Source organism: Thunnus albacares, chromosome 1, assembly GCF_914725855.1.
Source record: "Thunnus albacares chromosome 1, fThuAlb1.1, whole genome shotgun sequence".
Taxonomy (NCBI): Eukaryota; Metazoa; Chordata; class Actinopteri; order Scombriformes; family Scombridae; genus Thunnus; species Thunnus albacares.
In genome coordinates this window covers 1012455-1038045 of record NC_058106.1, presented here as the reverse complement: position 1 = coordinate 1038045, position 25591 = coordinate 1012455, and the positions used below count along the sequence as shown (strand labels likewise).

Sequence of the window (25591 nt, the reverse complement as noted above, 5' to 3'; positions counted from 1 at the left end):
CTATGCGAATGTGTCATTTCTGTTATTGTGAAGTAGTATACATGCAGCGAGCACTTTATTAGGAACACTGGTGCAGTCTAATTATATTGAAAAGTGTTCTTAATATTATGTCCACTCCATTAATGTACATGAGGTGAACAAAATATTAGGAACACTTTTCAATATAATGCATTCCAGTTAACAACCACCACCCACTACAACCTCAATAATAAACGTAGAGTAGAATTATCACCTTTCTGAAAATGTCAACAAAAACTGAAAACATAAAAGCTTTGTAAAAGTAGAATTTATTGTAGAGCTGTTGTATTGGATTGTAGTAGATTGTGCAGGTGCTCCAAAGAAAGTGCATGCTGAGTGTATATACATCATATTAAATGGTTGGCTCACCCAAACTGTCATCTAGTGTCCTACTTACATAAATTAATCCACAGAACACACTGTCAAGAGTTTTCATTGGGACTAGTCATTTGCTAGAAAATTACCACATTTCCACCTGATTCTAAAATATGATGTGTATCTGCATAAAGACATCTGACCACAGGTCTTTGCATCTATACCTGGTATTAAAAAAGTGTTCTTGTAATCTCCATTTTGTGCACTCTTTAGGGACCTCTAAGACGTGAAAGGCGTGGGTCACATGACAGATAGAGGCAACGTCCAGAGGTGGTCTGGCTGATCTGACCTTACTCTGATTACAGTATTACTGTACTGTATTAAAATATGTTTTCCTGATAAGATATCCAGATACAGATCACATATCAGTATTTTCAAAGAAAACTGTTGACAGTGAGGTCTGTCTAATATCCAGAGTAACATGCACATTATTTCTGGCAAAAGTTGTTCAGTTTTTCAAAAGCAGTTTGTTATTGCAGTTTGAGCAGTACAACCTAAATTCTATTCTCTTTCATTGTACTGGGGCGGAGGCAGAAATCTCAGATATGTCAAGACTCTGAGATATCACAGCCTTGGGTGTGTCATCAAGAGAACATCAGTAGATACTGTGCTCCGCAGGAACATATTTTCAGGCAGTTGCTTTCAGTCTACACCTGATATGTATTCAGGGCTCATACAATCTGTACAATTAGTACAATTCACATGTTTTTTTAAATATGTACTTTTATGTTTATACAAGATTATCCCTAAAAACATTATACAACATTATGCAAAAACAGTGCACTTCAAAAAATTATAAGATAAATACAAGGCTGCCATTTGAAAATATAACCCGGCAAACCAACAGGACAGGACATCTAGAGACAGAGTACATGGTTTAAATTGTTTTTGAGTTTGTCTAATAAAAAGATTAACACTGTCCATAAAAAGGCAGGCAGCAGTGAGTCAGGGACGGCTTTGGGATACCAGCATGAGGGAATTCCTGCACTGGCCTCTCAGCCACTCTGTTCTGCCTCAGTAGCCTGTGCATCTGGCAACAAGGTGAAGTGCCTTCACCACAAAATGAAGTCTTGATAAAAATTGTGCAGCTAATAGCTGGTTATAGTAACAGGGGGGTGAAGGCCATCAGAAAGAGACTCTTTGTTTTCTCAGAGTTTGACAGAAGGCAGTTGAATGTCACACCACTGACCCCTGATAGCTGCTTGTCTCCTGGACTGAGCAATAAGAAACAGAGTCCCTTGAGAAAGCCCGGTGGAAGCGTGCCAATGGCAGCTTCTGGAATGCCTTCTCATTTCCTGGAGGACGAATATGTTTCATTCATCTTGCAGCAATAACATACAGGCCTGAGTGCATCTGAAATGAAGCTATCTTAAATCATTTTCTTCACTGTAAATTTGCAAGACAAACAAATGGATCTAGTTTGAATATGTGCTTGTGAGTTCTGAAGTACCCAAGTATTCTCAAACAGAATCAGAACAAAGGATGTATTTTTAGCAAAGACATAAAGTACAAATTATTTCACGTTTATGATCTAACAGCAGTCAGTTAACAATATATTGCCACTTTGAAAACAATGAGCTTAGTCGCAAAAAAAACAGTGTCCAGTGTATCAAACACTTGTTTTTCAGTTAACTGCAAGCACTGTGATCCTTTTTTTGGGGGGAGTTGGGGGGGGAATGTCTGCTGATGCTGATAATTTCTAACGTCTGACTGCAGCTCTCTCTGATACCAAGGGCCTATTGGTTTGCCTAACAAGCATTCTTAAGTCTTCTTTTATTGGTTAACCTGCTCCACACAGATGCAGTTGTAAAATGGCGGAACTGTTAAGGTTACTGTGTTAGTTGTAGTCATCTTTGTCATAATGTGACGACACATCTGTGTGAATCACAATCTACAGCATTCCTGCCAACCCCATACACTACCTGGAACTGGATTTAGTATCACCTCCTGAACAGTAAATTTAGGTCCAGGAAAATGTCCCCAAAGTGGGCAGAGAAAAGTGGAAACAAAAGCAAAAGCTGTGACGATGGACAGACATCACAATTCTTTACGTTCTTCTTCTTGCAGTGGAAAATGGCTATAAGTTCTTCCACCAGTCACTTACTTGTCCGTCTGCGATTTATGAGGTTTTTTGTTGCTGAGAACAGCTGCCTCCTGCTGCTGGAAACGAGGCTGGTGAGAGTTTGTGGGCTAAATAACCAAAATAACGAGCTGGAAGAGGCTAAAAAGCTCTGTAAAGCAGAGAGGAACAGCAGAGTAGACAATTCTCTTTGGGCTTGTCACTATGAGTGACTCCTTTAATATTCTATATAGTCATTTAATCCATTGTTAGTGCAGCATTAAAATGTATTAAAATCTGGAAAACATGATGAAAAATGTACAAAATATTGTAGATATACAGTGCTGCTTGAAAGTTTGTGAACCCTTTAGAATTTGCTCTATTTCTGCATAAATATCACCTAAAACATGATCAGATTTTCATTCAAGTCCTAAAACTAGACAAAGACATCAGTTAAACAAATGAGACAAAAACCTTACCCTTATTCGTTTATTTATTGAGGAAAATGATCCAATGTTACATATTTGTGCCTGGCAAAAGTATGTGAACCTCTAGGATTAACAATTTATTTGAGGGGGAAATTAGAGTCACATGTTTCAATCAATGGGATGACAATCAAGTGTGAGTCTGGGAGGCCCTGCCTTATTTAAAGAAGAGAAATCTGGGTCTTCACTATCAAAGTCTGAGCTTCACAACACAGGTTTGTGGAAATGTGTCATGGCTTAAATAAAGGATTTTTTAAGGACCTTAGAAGAAGAGTTGTTGATGCTCACCAAGCTGTAAAGGGTTACAAAACCATTTCGAAAGAGCCTGGACTCCACTGGTCAACTGTCAGGCAGATTGTGTGCAAATTGAAGACGTCTAACACCATTACCCTCCCCAGGAGTGGTCGAACAACAAAAATCACACCAAGAGCAGGTGTGTAATACTCTGGGAGGCCAGAAGGGACCCCGGGGTAACATCTAGGAAACTGAAGGCCTCTCATGCAGTGGCTACAGTCAATGTTCATGAGTCCACCATCAGGAGAACAGTGAACATCAATGGTGTGCATGGCAGATTTGCAAGGAAAAAAGCCACTTCTCTCCAAAAAGAACATTGCTACTGCCTACAGATTGCTCAAGAACACATGGATAAGCCAGAAAGTGATTGGAAAAATGTTCTGTGAATTGATGAGACCAAAATCGAACTTTATGGCTTGAATGAGAAGCATTATGTTTGGCAATGAGCAAACATTGCATGCCAGCATTAGAACCTTAACCCATCTGTGAAACATGATGGTGGTAGTATCATGGTTTGGATCTGCTTTGCTGCCTCTGAACCAGGACAGCTTGCAATCATTGAAGGAGCTATGAGTTCTGAGTTGTACCAGCACATTCTTCAGGAAAATGTCAAGGTATCCTCTGTGAACTGAAGCTCAACAGAAAGTGGGCCATGCAGTAAGACAATGACCCTAAACACACAAGTCGTTCTTCCAAAGAATGGTGAGAGCAGAAGAAAGAATAATGTTTTGGAATGGCTGAGTCAAAGTCCTGATGGAAGGACCTGAAGCAGGCAGTCCATGCAAAGAAGCCCATCAACATCCCTGAGTTGAGACTGTTCTGTAAGGAGGAATGGGCTAAAATTCTTCCAAGCTGATGTACAGGTCTGATAAACAGTTACTGGAGACGTTTAGTTTGTATTGCTACAAAAGGGGGTTACCACCAGTTCACATACTTTTGCCGCCCACTAATATGTAAGATTGGATAATTTTCCTCAATAAATAAATGAAAAAGTTTTTTTTGTCTCATTTGTTTAATTGGGTTCATTTTGTCTAGTTTTAGGACTTGTGTAAATATCTGATCACATTTTAGGTCATATTTATGCAGAAACACAGAAAATTCTAAAGGGTTCACAAACTTTCAAGCAGCACTGCAGGTGCTCTGTATATTGGTTTTTAGAGCTGGTGAATTTTACCAACAAGTCTGTCGTCTAATACAATAGAAAGACATTGGCGGAGTGTATTATTCTGATGTGGCCTGAAGAAAGACCTCCCTTTCTCACATTGCATTAACAGGAAACTGACCTTACAAAAATATTAATCTAACAAAGTTGAATAAATGATTTTTGCATAAAATCAAACATCATGGTTGAAATATGCACATATTTGATACAGGTGGGACAGTATGGAGGTGCTGTATGAGGTAGGCATTTAAATATTTTTAGACAGCACACAGAGCTCTACAGACTCCTGACAAAGCTGCTATTGTCCCTACTGTCTGAAGGCTTGCTGGCCCACAGAGGGATGGCATTGTTTTATCATGTAATGCTACCAGTGATCTGTTCAATGATAGCACCCTATTTGGTAAAGTAAGACAGAAGTATATCACAGCCACTATTAGGTCACCTCCGCTCAGCACAGGGTTTGACTGAGTCCCGCTGAGAACAAATGGAGAGAAAGCAGAAACCACTTCTTTTAAGACAGCATTCCGGAGGGAAAAAGGAGGGGGAAATAAAGAAAGAGAAAATGCCTGTTGTAAAGTGATACAGCACTCAGAGAGATGCTTGACTAAGTGCCATTTTCAGATTTTTTTTTTTTTTTTGTTGCTTTTATTTTCTGTTTTTTAGGGGGCAACGGTGACCAATCAAATACACGACTGAAAAATCTTACAGCCACTCTGAGCCAAGCAGGCACACACATGTGCACAGCTATCCTCTGAAAGGCAACACCCTGGCACTGTGCCATTGTGAGGGGAATGACATGAACAGGCTCAGTGGTGATGATTATTAGTTGATACTGACTTTCCACACAGGAAGAAGAAAGTACTGTCAGGTGATCATGTTGTAATAAGCCAGAATCATCATTTAGACTGAGATGCATGTGATTGCTGTAGAAAAAACAAAAACAAAATAACCCCAAACAAACAAAAAAACAGAACTCAAACTACTAATTTGCAAATTAGTCCTATATAAAAACCCATATTTCCAGTAAGTACATAACTTAAAAAGTAGAACTACTGTCAAAATAGGGGCAGCCTCTGCCATTTCTTTCCTGTTTAAACTCTCACTGTGAATTCATCACAAACACGCAAAATGAAATGTTAACTTTAGTTTATTCACATTTTGTTTTTGTTTTTTTATTTGAAATTCTGCATATTCTGTACATTCAGTAGTTAATGGTGTGGAAGACTTACAGCCATTTGATAGCCACATAAGACATGTATGAAGTGTTCCCTGACTGTGACAACCAAAGTCTGCTGAGGAACTGATTGGACAAGGCAGTAAATGTATGACAGACTCATTCACACACAATACAAAACTGCTCCTGCAAAATGGCATCATATCAAATCCAGAATCAGGTACAGAATGATGGACAGTAAGGAACATGAAGCAGAAATTAAGTGTGGTGGAGAATATTCTGGTAGAATACTGCATTGCCAAAAAGTGAGTCAAAAGAGAGGGAGCAGCATCCAAACTTTTAATATTAAAAATGTACCATTATCAGATTTAGCAGTCATAGTCATCATTAAAATTTCTCCTAGACCAACATGAAAAAGCTAGGTCATGTGTTTAAAAACAAATCTCACATTCTGAAATTAGTGAAAGTAAAAGTTAAACTAACACTCCTGATTGTTATAGTAACATCTCAGTAGCTGTCTCTTTAACAGCCTACAGAAGTAGGGCTGAGGGCCACTGAGCTGAACCTGTGCACCAAACAAGACTCTCTAACCTTGCAAAGACCTATTAAATTGAGGTGATCCTTAGCAAAATCTAAGTTCATGAGGTCTCAAAGGGCTGACAGAGTAGGATATAATTTGTGTGTGTGTGTGTGTGTGTATATATATATATATATATATATATATATATATATATATATATATACACACATATATATATATAGCACCTTTCTAGTCTTCCAATCACTCAAAGTGCTTTTAAACTACAAATCACATTCACCCATTCACACACATTCATACACTGAATGGGTACAAGGGCTACCATGCAAGGTCCCAACACACACACACACAAACACATATATATAATTAATTAATTAATGATTAAATGGTTAAAACTGGTATAGGCCTGAATGCTTAACCCCTACAGTGAGGGGATCTGGTGGCTCTGTTATTCTTCAGGGGGCATTTTGCTTTCCCCTTAGAGGGAAAGGTCACTGCAAATCAATACAAAGTTGTTCTTGTTCAAAGTTGATCACCTCTATCCTATGATGAAACATTTCTATCCTGATGGGAGTGGTCTCTACCAGGATGACAATCCATCAATTCATAGGGCACGAGGGGTCACTGTTTGATAAGTATAAAAACGATGTGAATCATATGCTATGGCCTTTGCAGTCACCAGATCTCAACCCAATTGAACACCTATGGGAGATTTAGGACTGACACCAAAGGCGGGAATATCTTTTTGAAGAATGGTGTTTATCCCTCCAGAAGAGTCCCAGAGACTTGTAGAATCACCATTCTGATATTGTCCAGTCTGTGTCTGATTGAACAATATCAGTTCCGGTGACCTTTTGGTAAATCTCGATGTAAAGGGGGATTTGGGAACACAAAGGACATACTGGCAGTGTCCTTCACATTCAGGCTAAAATAGGACACGTCCTGTTAACCTGGAACGCTGTATTCCATCTTGAAAGTCAGATTTTGACAGATGTTGCCCCTGAAATGGGACACAGGGGTGTATCTTTATGGTTGTGGTCAGTTATTTAAAAAAAAAAAAAAAAAAGAAATTATCTGTAACTCGCCTGACCTCCACACTTACTCTCCATTTTTCTGTTAACCCACTCACTGTCTGCTTATAGTCTTGTTATGAGCAAATTCTTATGTGGCAGGGGGAAGGTATTTCTCAGTTTATCTGCATAGAGCATTTCAATACGTGCACTTTTCACAAAACGTCCCAATAAAAAGCTGCAGACAAACATGCAAATTCAAATATGAATATGACATTGACATGTTAAAGATGCAGTGTGTAGAATTTGGAGGCATCTAGTAGAATGGACATGGCAGAAACGGAATATAATATAAATAAGTATGTTTTAATTAATGTATAATCACCTGAAAATAAGAATTGCTGTGTTTTCGTGACCTTAGAATGAGCCCTTTTTATCTACATAGGGAGCAGGTCCTCTTCCATGGAGGCTGCCATGTTGCACCGCCGTGTTTCTGCAGTAGCCCAGAAAGGACCAAACACTGGCTCTGGAGAGGGCCTTGAGCGTTTTTCATGGCCACCATAGGTTCTCCTACATGCTTGGTATTCAGTTGGTTGCATCTGCAACTTCATCACTAGATGCCACTAAATCCTACACACTGGACCTTTACTGCAAGTGAACATTGTTAGAAAGGACTTGTGAATACAGCATTTAAGGAAAACCAACTTAAGGAGCCACCTAATTTCACTACACGTTTTACACAGCACAGCAACAAAGAAAAAAGTATTTCCTGTGTGGGCATTATTTAACCCCCAAATCCTAAATTTTATTTTGAATTGTCAAAATGAGAAATTCACAGTATAATCTCCACAACAAAGTTACCTGCAAGATATGATGATTTTAAGAAAGCACCCAGTTCTGCCATAAAATCAAAAAAACACTTGAATCCAAATGATTCTTGTACAACAGAGTATTTGAACTCAGACACACAAAAAAGAAACATTTGAGTCACACCAAACAGATCACAATACTTTCCGAACTTTAAATACATTAATACCAGAGATCATTGTTTAAATAAATTCTACAAAAATATTTGTTGTACATGTAACATATTTACATTGACTGTAGCTTCTAGCGATTGTGTGCCAGTGTTATCCAAAACAGACTTCATTATTCAGGATTCCATCAACAACTGCTTAAGTAAATGTGGTGCTTTCAGAGTGGAATTCTATCACAGTGCACTCACTCCAAACTCAAATGTACTACATATAATGTAGAAATGGATGAAGCAACTTGGTTTATAGTTGAGCACTACAGAATGATGTCAATCTTCAGTTGGTAGTATCAAATTATTTCTAATCATCCAAAATAATTTAACTGCATGTTATATTCTTGCTTGGGTCACAATAACATAAAAATGCATCTGTGCAAGTTCTTTTATAAGATAACAAAAAAAGTAACATTGCCCTGATAGAGTCAATCAATGTTGTGTATATTATTTTCAAGGATACATTCCCTGATTTTATTAGAGCACCCAGTAGCAGCCCTAAACCTAAAATTTTCTCTCAGCTGTGTCTTAATTAATTCAGTATAATTCAACAGTTGAGCTCCAAAACATCAGCAGTTAGCTGTGAGGACATTTCTGAATTGTCATTTCGCTTCCTATTCATTCACTATGACATTTCAGATTAAGCCTGATTTTAAATATGAACTGTTCACCTCTCACTAATTTCACAATTAAATTTTAGAGCTAAATTCACGGCAGATTTGCTGCTGTTTTTGACATTCAGTGTGAGGGTGTTCAGCGCCTGATTAATTGTCAGAACAATCAACTATCGGGCTATTAGATGATCAGATCATAGATGAGCTTGTTTTAATAGTATTGAAGTAGTATTTTACATAATGTGGCTATTGTAGTCTTGACGTAGACTGTGCTTTGATAGAAATAAATCAGACAAACCATATTGTCCACATCTCCAATCCGCCTGTAGCTACAGATTCTGTTTTTCTTCCCACTTTCTGTTCAAAGCAGAACTGCACAAAGTAACTCTGCCTCTCTCTTGCTATGTAGGGATATGACGTCCACATTGCCCATCTCGACTACAAATCTCTGATGAATAGTTTCTATAACTGTCAGACATAGCTGTCAATGGGCACAACATGCATGCTTTTTGTTTAAGAAGTCATAGAACATAAGAACCAACTGGAGAAGTGGGTGGTAACTCAGTGGCTTGGAACCAGGACATTTTGGGATTTGGATGAACTGTTGGATAATAACACAAAATCAGGGATTGTACCTTGTAGAGATTTTTCTAGCTTTCATTATCCATGTAGCTCGACACTCATTTTGAGTCAGAAAGAAAATTATCATGACTGCAGCACTTTCAGTTTAACTTCCTACAACTCAGTAAAAACCTCATTTCAAATCAACCTTTCAAATAATTATTTAATACAACTTCTCTGATGTTATACAGGATGGGAGGAAGGAAATTAGACTCATTGGCAAGTACGCACTTGATGACAATCTGACCCAGCATAACATAACACAACATATCATGCACATTTTTACAGTAACTTAAATGGTAATAATGCTAATTGTAGTCACATTCTTATCTGCAGTCAAATGAGGTTTTCTTTTTCACTCAAAAAACATAAGCTTTGTTCACATGAGGTGGATCCATTTCCATTCTTTAGCCACTGCTCTAATAGTAAAAAGACTGAAACCTCCACTTTTAATGTGTTGAACTGAACGAACAAACTGGACTAACTACCCTTCAGCATGTACAGAACCAACCTGTGGAGATCCTTCCAGGCCTAGCATAGTGATTGCATAGTCTTTATAAATGATAGCAGAGTTTTTAGTCGACCTCTCCTCTATGTTGCCTTCACACACTATCAAACTTATGTTTTAAGTAGTCTTTCATAACCTTTGCAATTGGTAGATCCTCCAAGAATTTCAAGCTTTGAAGGCCAATGCAGTGACGGATTTTTATGCGACACAAGTCTTGTAGACTCCTCGGTTGTCCTAAGAGAGGAAGAGAAACAGTTATTAACACCAGAGAGGGAGCTCATTATTACCTTATGATTAGATTATGACTACACTGATTCATGTTCAAAGACTGAAGCCCCTTTTCGACAAAAGGTTTTGATACTTTGAACATTGAACTTTACTTTCCTGCAAATTCAACCCATGATGAATTAGAAAATGATTGCAGCATTTCAAATGCAGTAATAACACATGAAGAAAAAACAACATATTTGTCCTGTTGTTCTTTATATTTACTGTTGATGACTCTGATGTTTGAGTTAATGAATGAATGGATGAAACAGAGAAATGGAGAGGAAACTAAGAGTGTCTGTCTCCACAGTAAATCATCAGCTAAGTGTTCAATGGTTTCATTTCTGCTTTAGAATGTAACTGACATGAAACGATCGGAAAATATCGCCACTCCCTCTCTTCATTCACTCCCTAGCTTGCTCGACCACCACTCTCTGTCTCTCTTTTTGAAATTGCGTCGGGAAGCCAACAGCCAAGTCTAATATTACTGTTAATGTTAATATAGGATGAGAAATGTCCTCCCCTGCAAGAGGGGACGTGGTTTGGTCTGAGAGGTGATCTGCACATTATCTCCCCTCTATCAGTGTGAATTTCCTCAACAAAAACTATGATGAATAAAAAGCATGAATTACCATTTTTCAAGACAAAATAGAATATTCTTTACTGCCCGAAAATATCTCTTTTTTAGAAGTTGATTTAGCTGCTTGACCTGTTGGACTTATTAGCAGCATCTTGTATTTCAGTACATTCTCTGCCAATAATGTTAGCTAACATAACCTGTCCTTGGAAGAAAAAAAGAACAACATTATCTATCATCCCATTGAGAATTAGAAAAGAAGCAGCAACAAAACATCAGGGATAAATCATGAGAACAGGCCACCATGCCAACATTTATAAAAAGGTAATATGTGTGTAATAACATGTGGCCACATGGAAACATGTCACGTTATCATAACTCTCAGTCAGCTATCGTTCATGTTTTTAGGCTGTCATAGGAATGACTGTAGGTATGTATGCCATATACACTGAGCCCAGAAAAACCTGTATGATGCAATACAACAGCCCTGCAATAAACATAAGCTTGTTAAGAATATTGAGTTTTTGTTGCAACTACAGCTTGTTTGTGTGTTGATTCAGTTCAATAAATCCACTTTTTACTGTGATGTAACAATGAAAGGTGTTCAGCTCATTTCTATTCTATGTAGGAGCAGCAAAACGTGTACAGGATTTTAAAAACTCTGTTCCTCTTTCAGCTATATAGTTTTCCAACACCCTTCCAAAGGCATTAATCAGTTCCCCAAAACTCACTGAGCACCCACTCTGTTATCAGCTGTATGCAAACAGTAAAAAGAAAAATCCCCTTGATTCCAGGAAGTGGTGTGTGTGGGTGTTATCAGTCTAATGTCGGTAAAGTAACTCCTTTGCTGTGGACATTTTCCTCCCTTCAACACAGAAAAGTCAGCTCAGATAGGTTGTAATGATAACACAACTCCAGGTCAGTTTACAGTCTCCATGGAATCATGAAGCTTAAAAGGCATACCATTCCATTCACTGTCATTGTGCTGGGGTGGCAGCAGAGGTCTCAAAACCTCTATAGACTACCTGCATGCCTCCATGGCAGTGCAGAATGCATTTTTATGATTTGATTTTTATGATTCTATACTTACCTGTTGAGATTAACAGCAAATTGTCTTTGTCAAATTTTGTTTGCATAAAATAAAGTGTATAGTTTGGTAAGTATGAGTTTATATTCTATGACCAAAAAAAACACGAAGCTCAAACACTAGTAGAGCTACAGTAGGCTTTTTCCATTGCAGGAACTTATGGAAAACACAGCGCAACATGTATGCATTGTCACAGGTTTTGCTAGCCTGACATCACCAGACCAATTCGCAAATGCAAAGTTGGGGCAGGTTCAATGATACACATTCAAGTCACAACAACTTCCTGTTTCATAGCGAAACACTGAAATTTGCCACAGCAACACCATTCCATGAAAACTCACAAGCATCACAACATCACTGTAATATTCTGTTTTCAGTAGGTGGCGCTATGACTATGATTCAATATTGACACATAGATGTGTTCAGGTGAGGACCCTCATCAAGCATGAGAAATTTGGTGCAGATTTGACAATAAACTTTCAAGTTACAACAACTTCCTGTTTCATGGTGTAACATCGAAATTCGACGCATTACCACGTCAAGGGAGTTCAGTATAAACTCAAGATTTTGATAAGTTTTCATTAAAAAGGCCTTTAGATGACACTGACCAAATTTGAAGTCAGTCAGGTTCAATCTCTAGGAGGAATTTGTTAAAATACAATGTCTGGAAATGGCAAAAAAATACGCAGATAGATTCATAGATATGTTCAAACCAGGACTCTTATCAAGCTTGAGAAATTTGGTGGAAGTTGGACAGTGTACATCAAAGTTACAACAACTTCCTTTTTCATTGCGACACAGGCCCAATTTGAAGTTGGTTCGGTTAAATCTCTAGGAAGAGTTTGTTGAAATACAACGTCTGGACGGCAAACCTGCACAAAAATTGCAAAATAAATTCAAAACGGCTGACTTCCTATTGGACCTATGGTATGGCTCCAAGAGGTTTTTTTTGTGCAACTGCACAGAATACATGGGCCTACAAAATTTTGTTCATCTACGTAAAATTTAAAGGTGGGGGCTTTTAATTTGAAATTTTCAGGGGGGCACCCTCAAGCTATTGCGCCACATCATGCCCAAGACCCATAAAATATTTTTTCCACCACTTCTGACCCATGTTCAGAGTTTTCGAAGTTTTTGAACACATTCAGCCCCTCAAAAATGCGTTTCTCTTGGAAGGAGAAGGAGAAGAATAAGTAGAAGAAGAAGAATAAGTAGAATAAGTAGAAGTAGAAGAAGTAGAAGAAGAAGAAGAAGAAGAAGAAGAAGAAGAAGAATTCCTTCAGATTCAATAGGGCCTATGAGTCAGAGCCTAAAATGATGAGGTCGGTCTCACTGTTACCTCTTTAACACATTAAGACCAGATGCAACATTTGCGTGTATATAATGTCCCACTCTGTAAGACACCCAGGTTGTACAGATTGATGTTCCTGCAGTGGAAAGGACAATAAACTATCATGCATGATCATCCTGATGATGCTTGAAACTGTACCCTTTGAATGAGGACAGTTGCACATGCAGCTGTATCTGACATGAGAAAAACCTACAGGGCAGCACTGATGTGTGTGCAGCAGTATGAGACAAGCCTTTCCTGGCAGATGGGTTAATCCAGGTGGTGGAGGTGTAATCAATAACCCAGCAGATATGTGATCTGACTGATGGTTTGAAGTCTCTGAAAGGGCTTGTTTGAATCAGTGCAGAGCCCTTTGATATCTTTGATATCAAAATTCAGGGGCCAGTGGAGGAATGCAGCCATTGTTCCTTCTAAATCATAATGCTTCAGGTAATGTGTTCTTCTTTTCCTCCAACCTGGGATTGTTCTGTCACTAAACACTGGTAATTATAACCTGGTGTTGGCAAGCAGCCCTCTTTCACTCTATACATTTCTCAGTGTTTTCACCCTCTGAGCTTACATTAAAAAGCTCTATCACTTTTTGTACTAAACTTGGAATCCTTTTCTACAACCCACCCTCTTTCACAGATTTCTTTTTGATGGTTAAGGGCATTTACTTTTCACTGTGCAACACTGCATTAGCCAACAGGCATGCAACACTGGCTAGCATCCATGCTTACAAATACAGTGTGAACTTCACAATCAAAGCTCACATTTGTTCACAGCAAATACACAGGGATACCCATTTCTCTATCACAATACATCTTGCATTTTGAATAAGGGTTGCGTCCCACACAATTTGAATCAGCAAATGAAAACGTGTCAGTACAAGTACTTCAATGAGCTGTGATTTTCTGTAATTTGCTCTTCTTTCTGTTATATCGATCACCAAAGGCGGATGACACTGGTGGTAGAGGAGGTTTTCGCAGAGGTTTTGACATGTCAGATGCCTAATGCTAGGGTGTCAAGTTTAGACTGGAGGTTAAATGGAGTAACCATCCAGACGAAGAATGAATAACAAGGGCATAAATTATGCTATGAACATGATTTTTTGAGGGAGAAATAAATCACATGAAGAAGGTGGTCTAACATGGAAAATAATTTCCAGCAATACAAATGCAGCGCTTTAGTCTCTAGTTGAACTCATACTGCAAATCATAATGTCCCGATAAGAAAATGTAATATTTTGCAGGAAAAAAATTATCATAACATCCCAGATTCAGTCAAATGTTGCACATCCAACTCAAGTAAAATAAGTGCAAAACAGCCAATAGTCAACTCGTGGATGACAAGATTTATATTTATCTTTCTTCTGGTTTTCTATACCAATCAGTTGAATTGTTTCTACTATGTCTACCATCAGACAATTCATTTAAAAACATGAAAATTGCATAAATGAAAAATTGGTATTGACCCACTAGCTTACAGCTTAATAATCACTATTTCAACCTAAATAATACTAGCAAATAAGTACAATATCAGTACTTTAAGTATAAATAAACACAGAAAGATGTGAATTAATTGATATATTAAAATATTAACTGCAGCAGTGTCACAATCATTCAACTTCAGATGCCATCGAATTGATCAGTATAAGAGCATCTGAGGGCATTTTTGTCCTCATTTGAGTTTCAAACTAGTTGGCCAATTAATCAAAAATGTATTTCACAAATGATGACTAATTTAAAGAAGAATAGCTAAAGTAATTTAACAAGAAAACCAACATTTGCTGGTTAGAACTCTTCAAATGTGCTGCTTCTCTGTGGTTCACATTTTTTAAATACAATACCTGGGAATTTCATAAACGCTAGTCAGATAAAATGCACCATTATAATTATTATCATATTCAATTTTTAAAATAAATTAAAATAATCAAGGGTGGGTGAGAACAGGAACCTACATGAAATGCTGTAGGACATGCTTGTGTAGTGTCTGTGAGACTTACTGGTGACCTCCTGCAGGAAGTCCAGACAGGGCCGGCTGATTCCAGACATACTAACAGATACAGCTACCGGTGTCTGGCCCTCATAATTTCTGGTGTTGGTATCAGCCCCGTACGTGTAGAGCATCTGGGCACACAACACATCATCCCTGAGGGCTGACAGGTGCAGAGGGGTCTGGCCATCTTCAAGACGTCCAAGATTAGTGTCTGCTCCCCTTTGCAAGAACATGCGGCAGTATGAGTGATTGCCTTTGATGACGGCATACCGCAGCAGGAACCCATTTTGAATGTCAATGTTGGCACTGTGGTCCAAGAGGATCCGTACACAGCTGGAGCGCTCACGGATGATGGCCAGTTGTAGTGGTGTAGTCCCTTTGTCACTAAGCGGGTCCACCTCAGCCCTGAACTCCAGGAGGAGGCGTACAAATGAGTCTCGACCATAGTGGGCAGCCACATGCAGTGGCGTCCAGCCATCGTTGCTTTTTGCATTGATAATGTCACTGCGAAATTCAGATTCCAGCATCAGTCGGGCAATGCGTGCTCTGCCATGCATAGCAGCATAGTGAAGTGCTGTGAAGCCACCAATAAAGTCCTTCACTGTGGGGTCAGCTGTGGAGAGGAGAGTGGAAAGAGTGGAAATGAGAGTAAAGTCAAAAACAGCAGGAGCTGTTCCATGAGGGTGTGATCTGTGATCAGCTCAAGTCAAGTCAATTTTTACTTATATAGCCCAATATCACAAATCAGCCTTAGGGGGCTTTACAATCTATACAGCATACAACATCCTCCATCTTTAGACACTGAATTTGAATAAGGATAACTCCCCCCTACAAAAAAAATGTATTTTTCTCTACAGTCCAACTACACCCTAATCTGCCTCAAAGAAACTCTTCACCACTTCACACTAGTTGTCCTAACATACAGTGCCCTCTAGGTGTAATTCCACACCATTACACTCACAGGATTCTGACAAATACAATTCAGTGGACTTCAGAAAAATCTAGACATTACAGCTAGTCAACAATGTCAAACCTTCAAAGCCTCTTTGACTGTTCAGTCAATTTCAAATGGGAACAGAATAGAGGCCCAAGATTTCATGAACTCTACTTCAGAAATCAGTAACAGATTTCTTGGTTTCACAGCTGATTTAAATTTCACCTCTAATCAGAGCTGTTGTAGAGACAGTGGTGAAAAATATATTTTGGAAGCTTGTGTGCCTGCATTACACACTGAGCATTTGAATGGTCAGCAGAGATTGAGGTCATACTGTAGGAGTATGAGAAGTTTCTTTGGACATGTTATTGTATTTTGTGTATTTCTGTAACAGCAACGTGGATTGATGGACTTGACCTCTGATTAAAACCTGCAAAATTTTTATATTAACAATGGACCAAATAACGTGTAATGTGAATTTAAAGCACTTGAAGCGATAAACCCACAAAGAACAGTTACCAATGCTGCAGTTCGCCTCAGCTCAACAGAGCTTATTAGCCTCTTTAAGCTCATTGTTTTGGTTTTATTGCCAGAACTTTAGTGTTTTGGTTCAGTCTCCCAGACAGCTATTTTCAGTGAAAAAGGCTCTTATAATCCCACTGTACACTACCTGCCCTGCACCAAACAGTAGACAGACACAGTTAGAGACTACCTGGTGAACATAGTGGAACATATAGTGGCTAAAGAGAGCTGGTGGAGACCAAACCAGAGCTTACACTCATCAGGTGGACAGACACATGACAAATAATCATAATGTTGCTTTGTGTCTGATGGATATATAAATAAGCAACTGTCAATATTGAGTTTACATCTTGTTGCACTGCCCCCAAATGGTTTACTTTACTGTGTATGTGCACACATTGAGATAAAGTTAAAGCTACAGTAAATCTAAAATTATAAAATTGACATGTACACAGTAAAATGTGGTGATTTGATGTAATGTGTGACTTCAAATGCTTTGAAAAAAAGATATTACAGTAGAGATGTCTTGATCAAGTGGTTTGGCCCTGATCCCGATCCTACTCCTTTATTGTTAGGTATCTGCTGATACCGAGTCCAGGCAGATACTTATATTTACATAGTAGCAGAAGATATGCAATGTTGATTAAATATATACCTTGCACATTTTTTCATGAACAACTTAATCCAAATAATGAAGGTCATGGTTCAAAACTATTTAAACTGATCAGCTTCAATTACTGATAAGATATGAGCGAAAGTTTAAACCTGCAGTGCGGAACTTTTGTCTCCCCCTTCTGGCAGTGAGAGTAATTATAAAAACACTTATGACACATGCTTTATGACATATGCCGACCAGCTGGTCTCATCCAGCCAGCGGCTCCTCACAGCTCCATATTGGGAATCTAAACGGTTACTTTCACCCCTGAAAAAAATATTAAATCTTAATAAAGTAAAAATTACAACAGCTTTTAGCCATGCATACTCAGTATACCTTGCGGTCAAACGAAGATACCTGAAGGCCAAGCACACATCGAGATGGGTTAGGATGCCAAATATGACATAAGTTACCCGGCAAATCTGAGGGGAAACTATCATTGCTGGTTGACATAAAATGCATTACTACTGGTGCGCCAGCATGGGAATGTCAAACCAGCCACCAGATTTCAAAACTCTGTATACTGTAAAATACAGAGAGATTTATCTGGCGGTGATAGGTTTAATCAGTATTGTGTGAACTTGTTTGGCAAGGGCTTGAATGTAACAGATGTTCATTTATATGTAAAAGTCCCGCACTCCAGCTTTAACTGGAGAATGCGACTCCTCAATTTAACATTATGTGATCCACTAGAGAGAAGCTGTCGTCTCACTCTGTTGGAGTTGCTGGAACCACAGAAACACTCAGTCATCTAGTGATTGTACAGCTGTATTACAGAGTGGAGGTTCCTGCCTCACTAATCATCTTTGAGTATGATATGATCTGCCACCGTCTACATGATGGTCAGTGCTGGCTTAAAACAATGTTTTGTACACTGCTAGCCAATGAGAAAGTGATTTAAGAGTCAGAGTTTGGCAAATTCATGTATTGAGCCAACCAGGGCATCAGAATTCAGAGTCACATCATTTTCACATACTCTAAATTTCACTTGTTTATGCAGTTAAATGCTGCACTGTGAGCTGTTGTAAAGGAGAGCAGCACTGCAATACTAGCAGGCTGAGGTGGACAAAACACAGTAGAGTATATATTGAAAGAATCAGCATTTGATTGACTGATCTTTAAAAATATGACCGATTGCCTTGGGACATCTCTACATTCTAGGTCAAGTTCTCTGTACCTGTAAGGCATTTTTAAGCATTTCAAGGGATATTAGTCTGACTGTTGTATGTAAATATAATGGGCCTATTACCTTGCCAGGTAAGCACCTTATGTATGTGTTTTTTAACCGGGGGCCTGTACTATGAAGCAAGTTCAACATACCCAGGATATCTTTTCATTAGCTCGTTTCACTGAGCCCAACACTGGCCGTCCAGATAACCCGTACTACGAAGCTGGCTATCAACTAACTCAGTCAACTCCGTTTTCCTATCCAGCTACAAGCGCATTCATGTGAAAGAGGCGGGGTTGTTAATTATGAGCAATATCATCAGAACCATGAATGAAGTACTTTATGTGATATGAGATGAACCAGTGATACCAAGTACCTGCAGGAAACTTCTGTTTTAGGGACAGCAAAAAGTCATAGTCAACGAAGTGAAATGTAAACGATAGCCTGTAATCATACAACAGAATAGAAACACTAGAAATAATGTCCACATATTAAAAGTAGGCTAATAAGGCTTAAAATACATATAGGAATTATTATATGTGAGTTAAGTAAATAGAAAGCCTGGAACAATAAAATGTTTATACAGACCTATAAAAATATATGTTGCTCTTTATTACTTGTCACTTTATTGTAACTCAGGACTTTTGTCCATGTTGGGATCCTGCAGGAATGATGACTCTTTATTACCAGTGATCTGACTGGTCAGTGGTTGGGGTGTTGACAGGTTGCTATCAGGTTAGCTGTTCAGCATAAGTTACTATGGCGATGTACCCCCGTAAGAAGTGAATCACCATAATCCCGAAAACCCAGAGTTAAACCTGAAGTTACCTCGCTAAGCCCAAATCCTGCTTCGTAGTACAGGCCTCTGACTGGTTTACATTTAACAAGTGAATAAGTCTGTCTCTTCCAGTAAAATAATGCCCTCTAGCATTAAGACAAGCTGTCAGGGCATAATGCCAACATCAAATGCTGGACTTTAAAATGTAGCCAACTTCAGCAGCAGGACAAAAAATAAATAAAGAAAAAAAGACAAAACCTCAGACCTCCATGCTCCAGAAATACTCGAACACATCTCTCTTTTCCTTTGGCAGCAGAGAAATGGAGCAGTGTCCAACCGTTGGCATCACGGATCTTAGGAGAGTATCCTTGTTCCAGCATTCTTCTGACAGTGCAGACATCCCCCGCTGCCACTGCAGCCTGGATCTGCAGCTCCTCATGAAGCTCAGGGTTCCTTCTGCAGTGATGGTTCAGCATCCTGTCACATTTCGAATGGGAATGTTCATCTGTACCTAACCTCTGTTAGGAAAAATTGGTGAATACATTCTCTATATCTTGGAGAACTGGTTGAGTATGTGCAGTGTGTCTCAAGTGAAGTTTCTGACGTGCCTGCCAAGAGCTTGTGACCTACACACACCAACTGCAATAAAAATTTTATGCTGTCCAAAATAATATGCAGATTTCAAATACATGTCAGTGCAATGTCATCTCAGACTGAATATTGTCCAATGCACACATGTTGGACAGTTGCTAAGGAGAATCAAGCCATGCAAATGAAGGCAGAGAACTCCTGTACATTTTTAGCACTAAGTTTATTGTTTTTCCCTCATAGATATTTGTCAGGTGTTAAACTTCAATATAAAACATATTTATACTCAATATGGAACAATATACACTTTGTTTTATCATTTAGTCTAGTCGCACTTTTGGCTATAACCAACAAAAATGTCATTCTATACTTTTCATACAAATGTATTGTAGAACATTTGCCTTTCAATTAAACTCAGACTAAGACGATGTCTACATAGGCAGGCGTTAGTAGAGAAGAAGCAGCAGCTTCAGTCCTCCACATGTCTATACAGGATGCAGTGAAGTCCAGTAGTGTGTGTGTAGATCACCTGCATTTTGGCAGCGATCAGAGCTCCATATACATCACTGCAGTAACGTGTATAAAACAGAAGAAAATGGACATTAGAGTCTAAAATATGCTTCAAGTGAAATGCAAGATTTTGCATGGCCTGTGATTAAAATAAGAACACATCTGTTACATCAGATGTGTGTGAGATGGATGATTGAAAAATGCTACTGCAGCACCTCCTGTGAAGACAAGCTGTAAAGTGTAAATTATACTTTTCATTTCGCATAGCTGTGTGAATCTTTGTGAGTTAAATTTTGTCATCTGTTCATGTCCACAAAAGGTCAGAGTGTCAAGTGCAGACCATCAACAGAGGCAGTTCATGTATACTCACAGACAAACATTTTTCATAATTTACTGACATTACATTCACCAAACAACTAATCAATTCATTGAGAAAATAACTGACAAATAAATCAATAATGAAAACAATCATTAGTTGCAGCCTTACTTTAAACAGAAGCTAAGAAAGTCTTTTGGTACGTGTTCGGCCATTTAAAACATAGGTGTACTTCAAAATGCGTGCGTCAGACCCTTTCAGTGCGTTTGGGCCTTTAATCACAGGTTCCAAGGATACAGCAATGGTGTTTTGAAGACCACATGATTTTGTTCCAGATAACACAGGTTTAAACCTGACTTAAACTGCAGCTAAGCTAATGACAGAGCAACAGCTTTGAAAAATGAGAAGCATTACTTATTTTGTCGTTTTTTATAAGAATACTTGTTGACCACTGCCAAGTAAAAGCACAATATGATAAAAACCAAAGTTTACCTTTTGACAAGCTGAAGAGATGGGCTTCTCTTAGTCATATCGGAGCTGCACCTGTGAATACAGCTGCACTGTCAGGAAGGCTGAGAGAGGTCTAAGAATGTGCTCTGCTTGGGCTCAAAAATAACTTTTCCTGCAACACACACAGAACATTGTCATTTCAGCAAGTCGGCAACGAAGATGGGAAGCTGTGCATCAGAATTATTAAATGTCAATCTTTACTTAGTTTACGCAGTTAACAGCACAAAATGTTATGGAATTGTTATAGATGCAGTATTACTACTTATAACGGTAAATGACTCGCCTTTGACAATGTCAACGGCGAGGATTGCTGGGATGTATAACTAGCTATTATGAATAGCTCAAGTTGACCAAACGCCTTGGTGTGAAGACCTGATGACTCCTTGGTTTTCCAAGAAGGCAGAGAGCCTCACAACACCTCCCGTCATCACACTAACGACTCGAAACACCAATGTTTACGGTTAGCTTAGACGTGCTGATGAAAAACAATGGACAATAGAATGGCTTTGTTTGCTAACAAATCCAACAATGCAAACCACTCACAAGTAAATAATAACGAGAACTACAAAAAGCCGATGGAGCTAGACGGGCAGATTAAGATAATTATTTTCACACGTCGCAGAAAATGTAATGAATGCGAGATTTTTTCATTGATTCAAGGCTATATTTATCCCAGACTATTAGCTAACGCTGGTTAGCCAGCAAGCTAACCAACCAACTGGCTCCAGCTCGCTAGCTTGTGTTGACTTTCTGTACTTGCCGAGATGAGTGCAGATAAACCCCAATACACTGCCTGCATCGATATTAACGTTCATTCTACACGCTTCGTGGGAAACACAGCACATTTGATAGTATAAAACAAAGACTTACTTGACAGACGCTGAGCCGACGTTTAACTTAGCCAATCAGCATCCAGACGGGAAGAATCATATTGCTGTCCCTTTCAACTCAAACTCGACACTAAAAAGCAACGCTGTCTATTAAGACGTCCCTAAATGTCTGTTTCAACAGCGTCGAACATCTTTTCGCTGTTAAACAATCAGCTTTAACAACAAAGTGTCTGTGTGATCATCAGTGACCCCAACAGCAAAAACAATACGACTTCCGTCTTTCATCCTTCAGAATCAAAGCGCCATTTCCACTGATCTAAACCCACTACAAAAACCGTTTATATATGAAAGATTACTTTAGGCTCACAGTATATTTTAGTATAGGCGTAAAAAAAAAGGTTTCTCCCAGTTAATCAGCAGTAAAACTGAAGCTCTCCTTCCACACCAGATTCAGTCATCTGACCTTTGACGGCCAGGACATCCCCCTTTCTTCCTCAGTCACTAATCTAGATGTTGGGTTTGACACTCAGCTAACTTTTGATGACCATGTAAGACATCTATGCAAAACTTCTTTCTACAATCCCAAAAACATCTCTAAACTCCACCCCTCTCTAATCCTGTCAGATGCGTAGAAACTTGTCCATGCCTTTATCTCCTCCAGACTGGACTACTGCAATGCGCTCTTCACAGGGATCCTTGGCAGGAGCATCCAGAAGCTCCAGTACATTCAGAACAATGCTGCCAGGATCCTGATGAGAATGCAAAAACACAAACATATAAAACCAATGCTGTTTTCACTGCAATGGCTCCCTGTCTCCTTCAGGATTGACTACAAAATTCTGCTACTCACGTATAAATCCATCTACGGACATGAACTGATCACACCACAAACCTCCACCCACACCCTTAGATCTGCCAGCAGCTTGCTCCTCCAGGCCCCCAGCACCGAGCTCCGCACCACAGGGCCCCCAGTACTAAGCTCTGCACCACGGGGCCCCCAGTGCTAAACTTGTGGAACAGCCTTCCTGACCATCTGAGGGCAGCACAGATCCTAGAGGTTTCTCAACATGTGAAAGTTTATGTGTTTCTACAGTATATCACAAAAGTGACATTCCTTTCCTTTATATCAGGACACTGTTTGGAGATTGGCTGCTGGGATAGACTTCCCGTTCAGCCTATGTCTAACATTCTTATTCCTGATTTTGTCATTAAGATTAATTTTTAGTTTTTAATGTTTAATTATTGGGAAAGAGGATGATGTTACACAAGTTCTGATTTTAGTGTATTGCTGACATTTGACATTTATCATTGACATCTGGTCTTGTCAGGGCAAGTTTAACACAAGCAGCAGATACAGCCTTACAGCCTGTATTTGTATCTGTATTTGTTGAGGCAGCAAAATTATTTGTATTTGTATTCTAATAAAAGTAGAAAGGCTTAAGAATCCTGTTTTTGCTTTTATTACGCTTTTAATTTTAAATTGAAATGTTACAATAAGTGTTCATGAATATATAAATAATAAATAAATCTTATGAAGGAGATCCCCACACCAGGTGTCGAACTGGAGTCCCCCAGATCATAGATGACTGTGCTGACTACTGAGCTAAAACTTTACTCATTGCCTCATTGCAGACAGACCTCCACCAATTTATACACCCATAACATAGACAACACATCGTGTAACGTGTAGGGAAGAACTTAAAAGGCGATTCTTGCTTTGCATTTTTCATGTATTGCCTATTTTTTATAACCTAACTTTGTGGAAAGAAGGGGAACAACAGGTTATGGAGTGTGGAGTGTGTCAGCAGCTCAGCTTTATATCTGGAGAACACCCCAACTCCAGGACTGATGTCCGTATTAGGAAATGTGTGTCATGTAGCAGGTGGATGTGACTCCCCTTGTTGAGACCTGCTAATAGATGTAACAGTGGAGCAGAGGACAGAGACTGAGACAGCAATGTAACCAACCTGCGCGCTGCTATTTGACATGTTTTTTTTCTTCCTGAAAACAAATAATTTTTAAAATATTTGTATGAAACAAATATTCATAAAAAAAACCCCACTATTTGTGCTTTGCCGAATAATATATTTGTATTCTGGCACACCCCTAGTACAAACACCACTGGATGGCAATCTACAATCAGTGACATCGTCAACAAGTCATACAGTACACCTGAGTTCATCACAAATAATTATTGAAGATTAGGAAAAAAATGCTTGAAAAAATACATTAATTTCAACACAAACATCATAAATATAAAACAAGAGACATGACATGGGAACTATACCTCTGAGAGCAGCTCTAAAGTGTTTGAATGTTTCAATAACCCAACTTAAAGAACTGAATAAATATCGATACATAATACAAACAGATTACTTCATCCAAAGGAAAAACAGGACAAGTCTAATGGATTTATATGCATAACAAGTATGTAGAGCTATCTAGTACATACCATGTGTAAACTTTTAATATGATGTAAGTACTGTTTAAACATTGTTGTGACGATCAGTCCAAATGAACATTATAGTTCTGAAATGGATAAATCAGTACTAAGTTTCCAAAAAGGGTTTGAGAACAGATTCTGTGATTAGACTGTGACAGGGTTTTTAATCAGAATATCCACTGTGATGTCCATCTGAGTAGCAGATTTTAAAAATTATCACCTTTTCTGGGAAAGACAAACCTATTTATTGCCCATGTAGGGTGAAGATGAAGTAGAATGATTATTTTCTAATAAACTGAATGTTAAAGGGAAATTCATATGTATACATCTGATATTGATCTGCTATACATGTTTTCAATCCACTACTGGTTTTGCTCATATGTTACTGTTTTTGTGTTGAAACCCCTCAAGTGCCTGAATGAACACTGAAACAGGTTTTTCTTGCTGTAATCATTCCTGTCCCTTCCTGTGAAGTTTCAGAATGAGTCAAATCAAGTAGTCTTTTTAATGCCAAAGTCCCTCTTTTTGTTACTGTTCTTCTACCACAGATTAATGGGGAAACACTGTCCAAAGAAGGACAAAGAGGAAATTTGATGCTAAAAAAAACTGTGGCAGATATCCACTTGATATGACTAACTTCAGATCAACTTTTAAATGCATTTTGCATAAAATGTTTTGTTTGTTTATAAAAAATGTTTGCCCCATCACTTACATTGAAAGCACATTTGAAGGGGATCTTTTAATAGCTAGTATGAACAGGAGGAATGATGACAGAGAGGAAAACCTCTTTCACTTCATATTGACACCTGACTGCTGTTTTAAGACAGGCTTGAAAAATTGTGAACCTGTCCTTTAATAGGGACAGATCAGTAGTGGGACATTTGAATGAGGAACGTCAGTAAGTTCAGCTGCATTTATTGCATGCACCACAGAGGTGGTTTCCATCTATTAAGGGTTGTTTCAAATGTATGCACAGGAGATTTAAGTAAATCTGACTTGACAATACAGTCTCTCAGGTTCCTGCCTCTCTTGAAACCTCTGAGGGTAAGGTGGAAACATTGTTGATAGCAAGGGCGTAGGTTTGGTTTTTAACTTTGGTATATAGACATTTTTTGTGCCCCAAAATAATTGTATATGTGTACTGTGCTTTTGCAGACTTGCCTGAAACTAAACTTGTATCATGATTTACTCTC

At 38.7% G+C, this 25591-nt stretch overlaps 1 protein-coding gene across 4 annotated transcripts; it reads right to left on the bottom strand.

The window, feature by feature from the left end:
• Window positions 1-6629: 6629 nt before the first annotated feature.
• Window positions 6630-22475, bottom strand: asb7 (ankyrin repeat and SOCS box containing 7). Of its 4 annotated transcripts, none has more exons than XM_044338500.1 (5): window positions 21996-22475; window positions 21108-21237; window positions 19467-19719; window positions 15152-15757; window positions 6630-10119 (listed from the first exon to the last, which is right to left on the bottom strand). In XM_044338500.1, exons 3-5 carry the CDS (start codon window positions 19675-19677, stop codon window positions 9980-9982), a joined length of 957 nt encoding a protein of 318 aa, XP_044194435.1. In that variant the 5' UTR covers window positions 19678-19719; window positions 21108-21237; window positions 21996-22475; the 3' UTR covers window positions 6630-9979. The 4 variants fall into 4 exon arrangements, with proteins under 4 accessions (XP_044194435.1, XP_044195147.1, XP_044193704.1 ...); XM_044339212.1 differs by having other exon boundaries at window positions 21108-21158; XM_044337769.1 differs by having other exon boundaries at window positions 19467-19678; window positions 21108-21158; window positions 21996-22474.
• Window positions 22476-25591: the final 3116 nt, after the last annotated feature.

What these genes read in the sequence shown, in the direction of transcription:
- asb7 (XM_044337769.1), bottom strand. Translation starts at nt 21,145, where the DNA reads ATGACTAAGAGAAGCCCATCTCTTCAGCTTGTCAAAAG. An exon ending in AGTATTTCTGGAGCATGGAG is followed by an intron (nt 15,758 to 19,466) that starts GTCTGAGGTTTT and finishes TCCTCTCCACAG; the next exon opens with CTGACCCCACAGTGAAGGAC. An exon ending in CTTCCTGCAGGAGGTCACCA is followed by an intron (nt 10,120 to 15,151) that starts GTAAGTCTCACA and finishes TTCCTCTCTTAG; the next exon opens with GACAACCGAGGAGTCTACAA.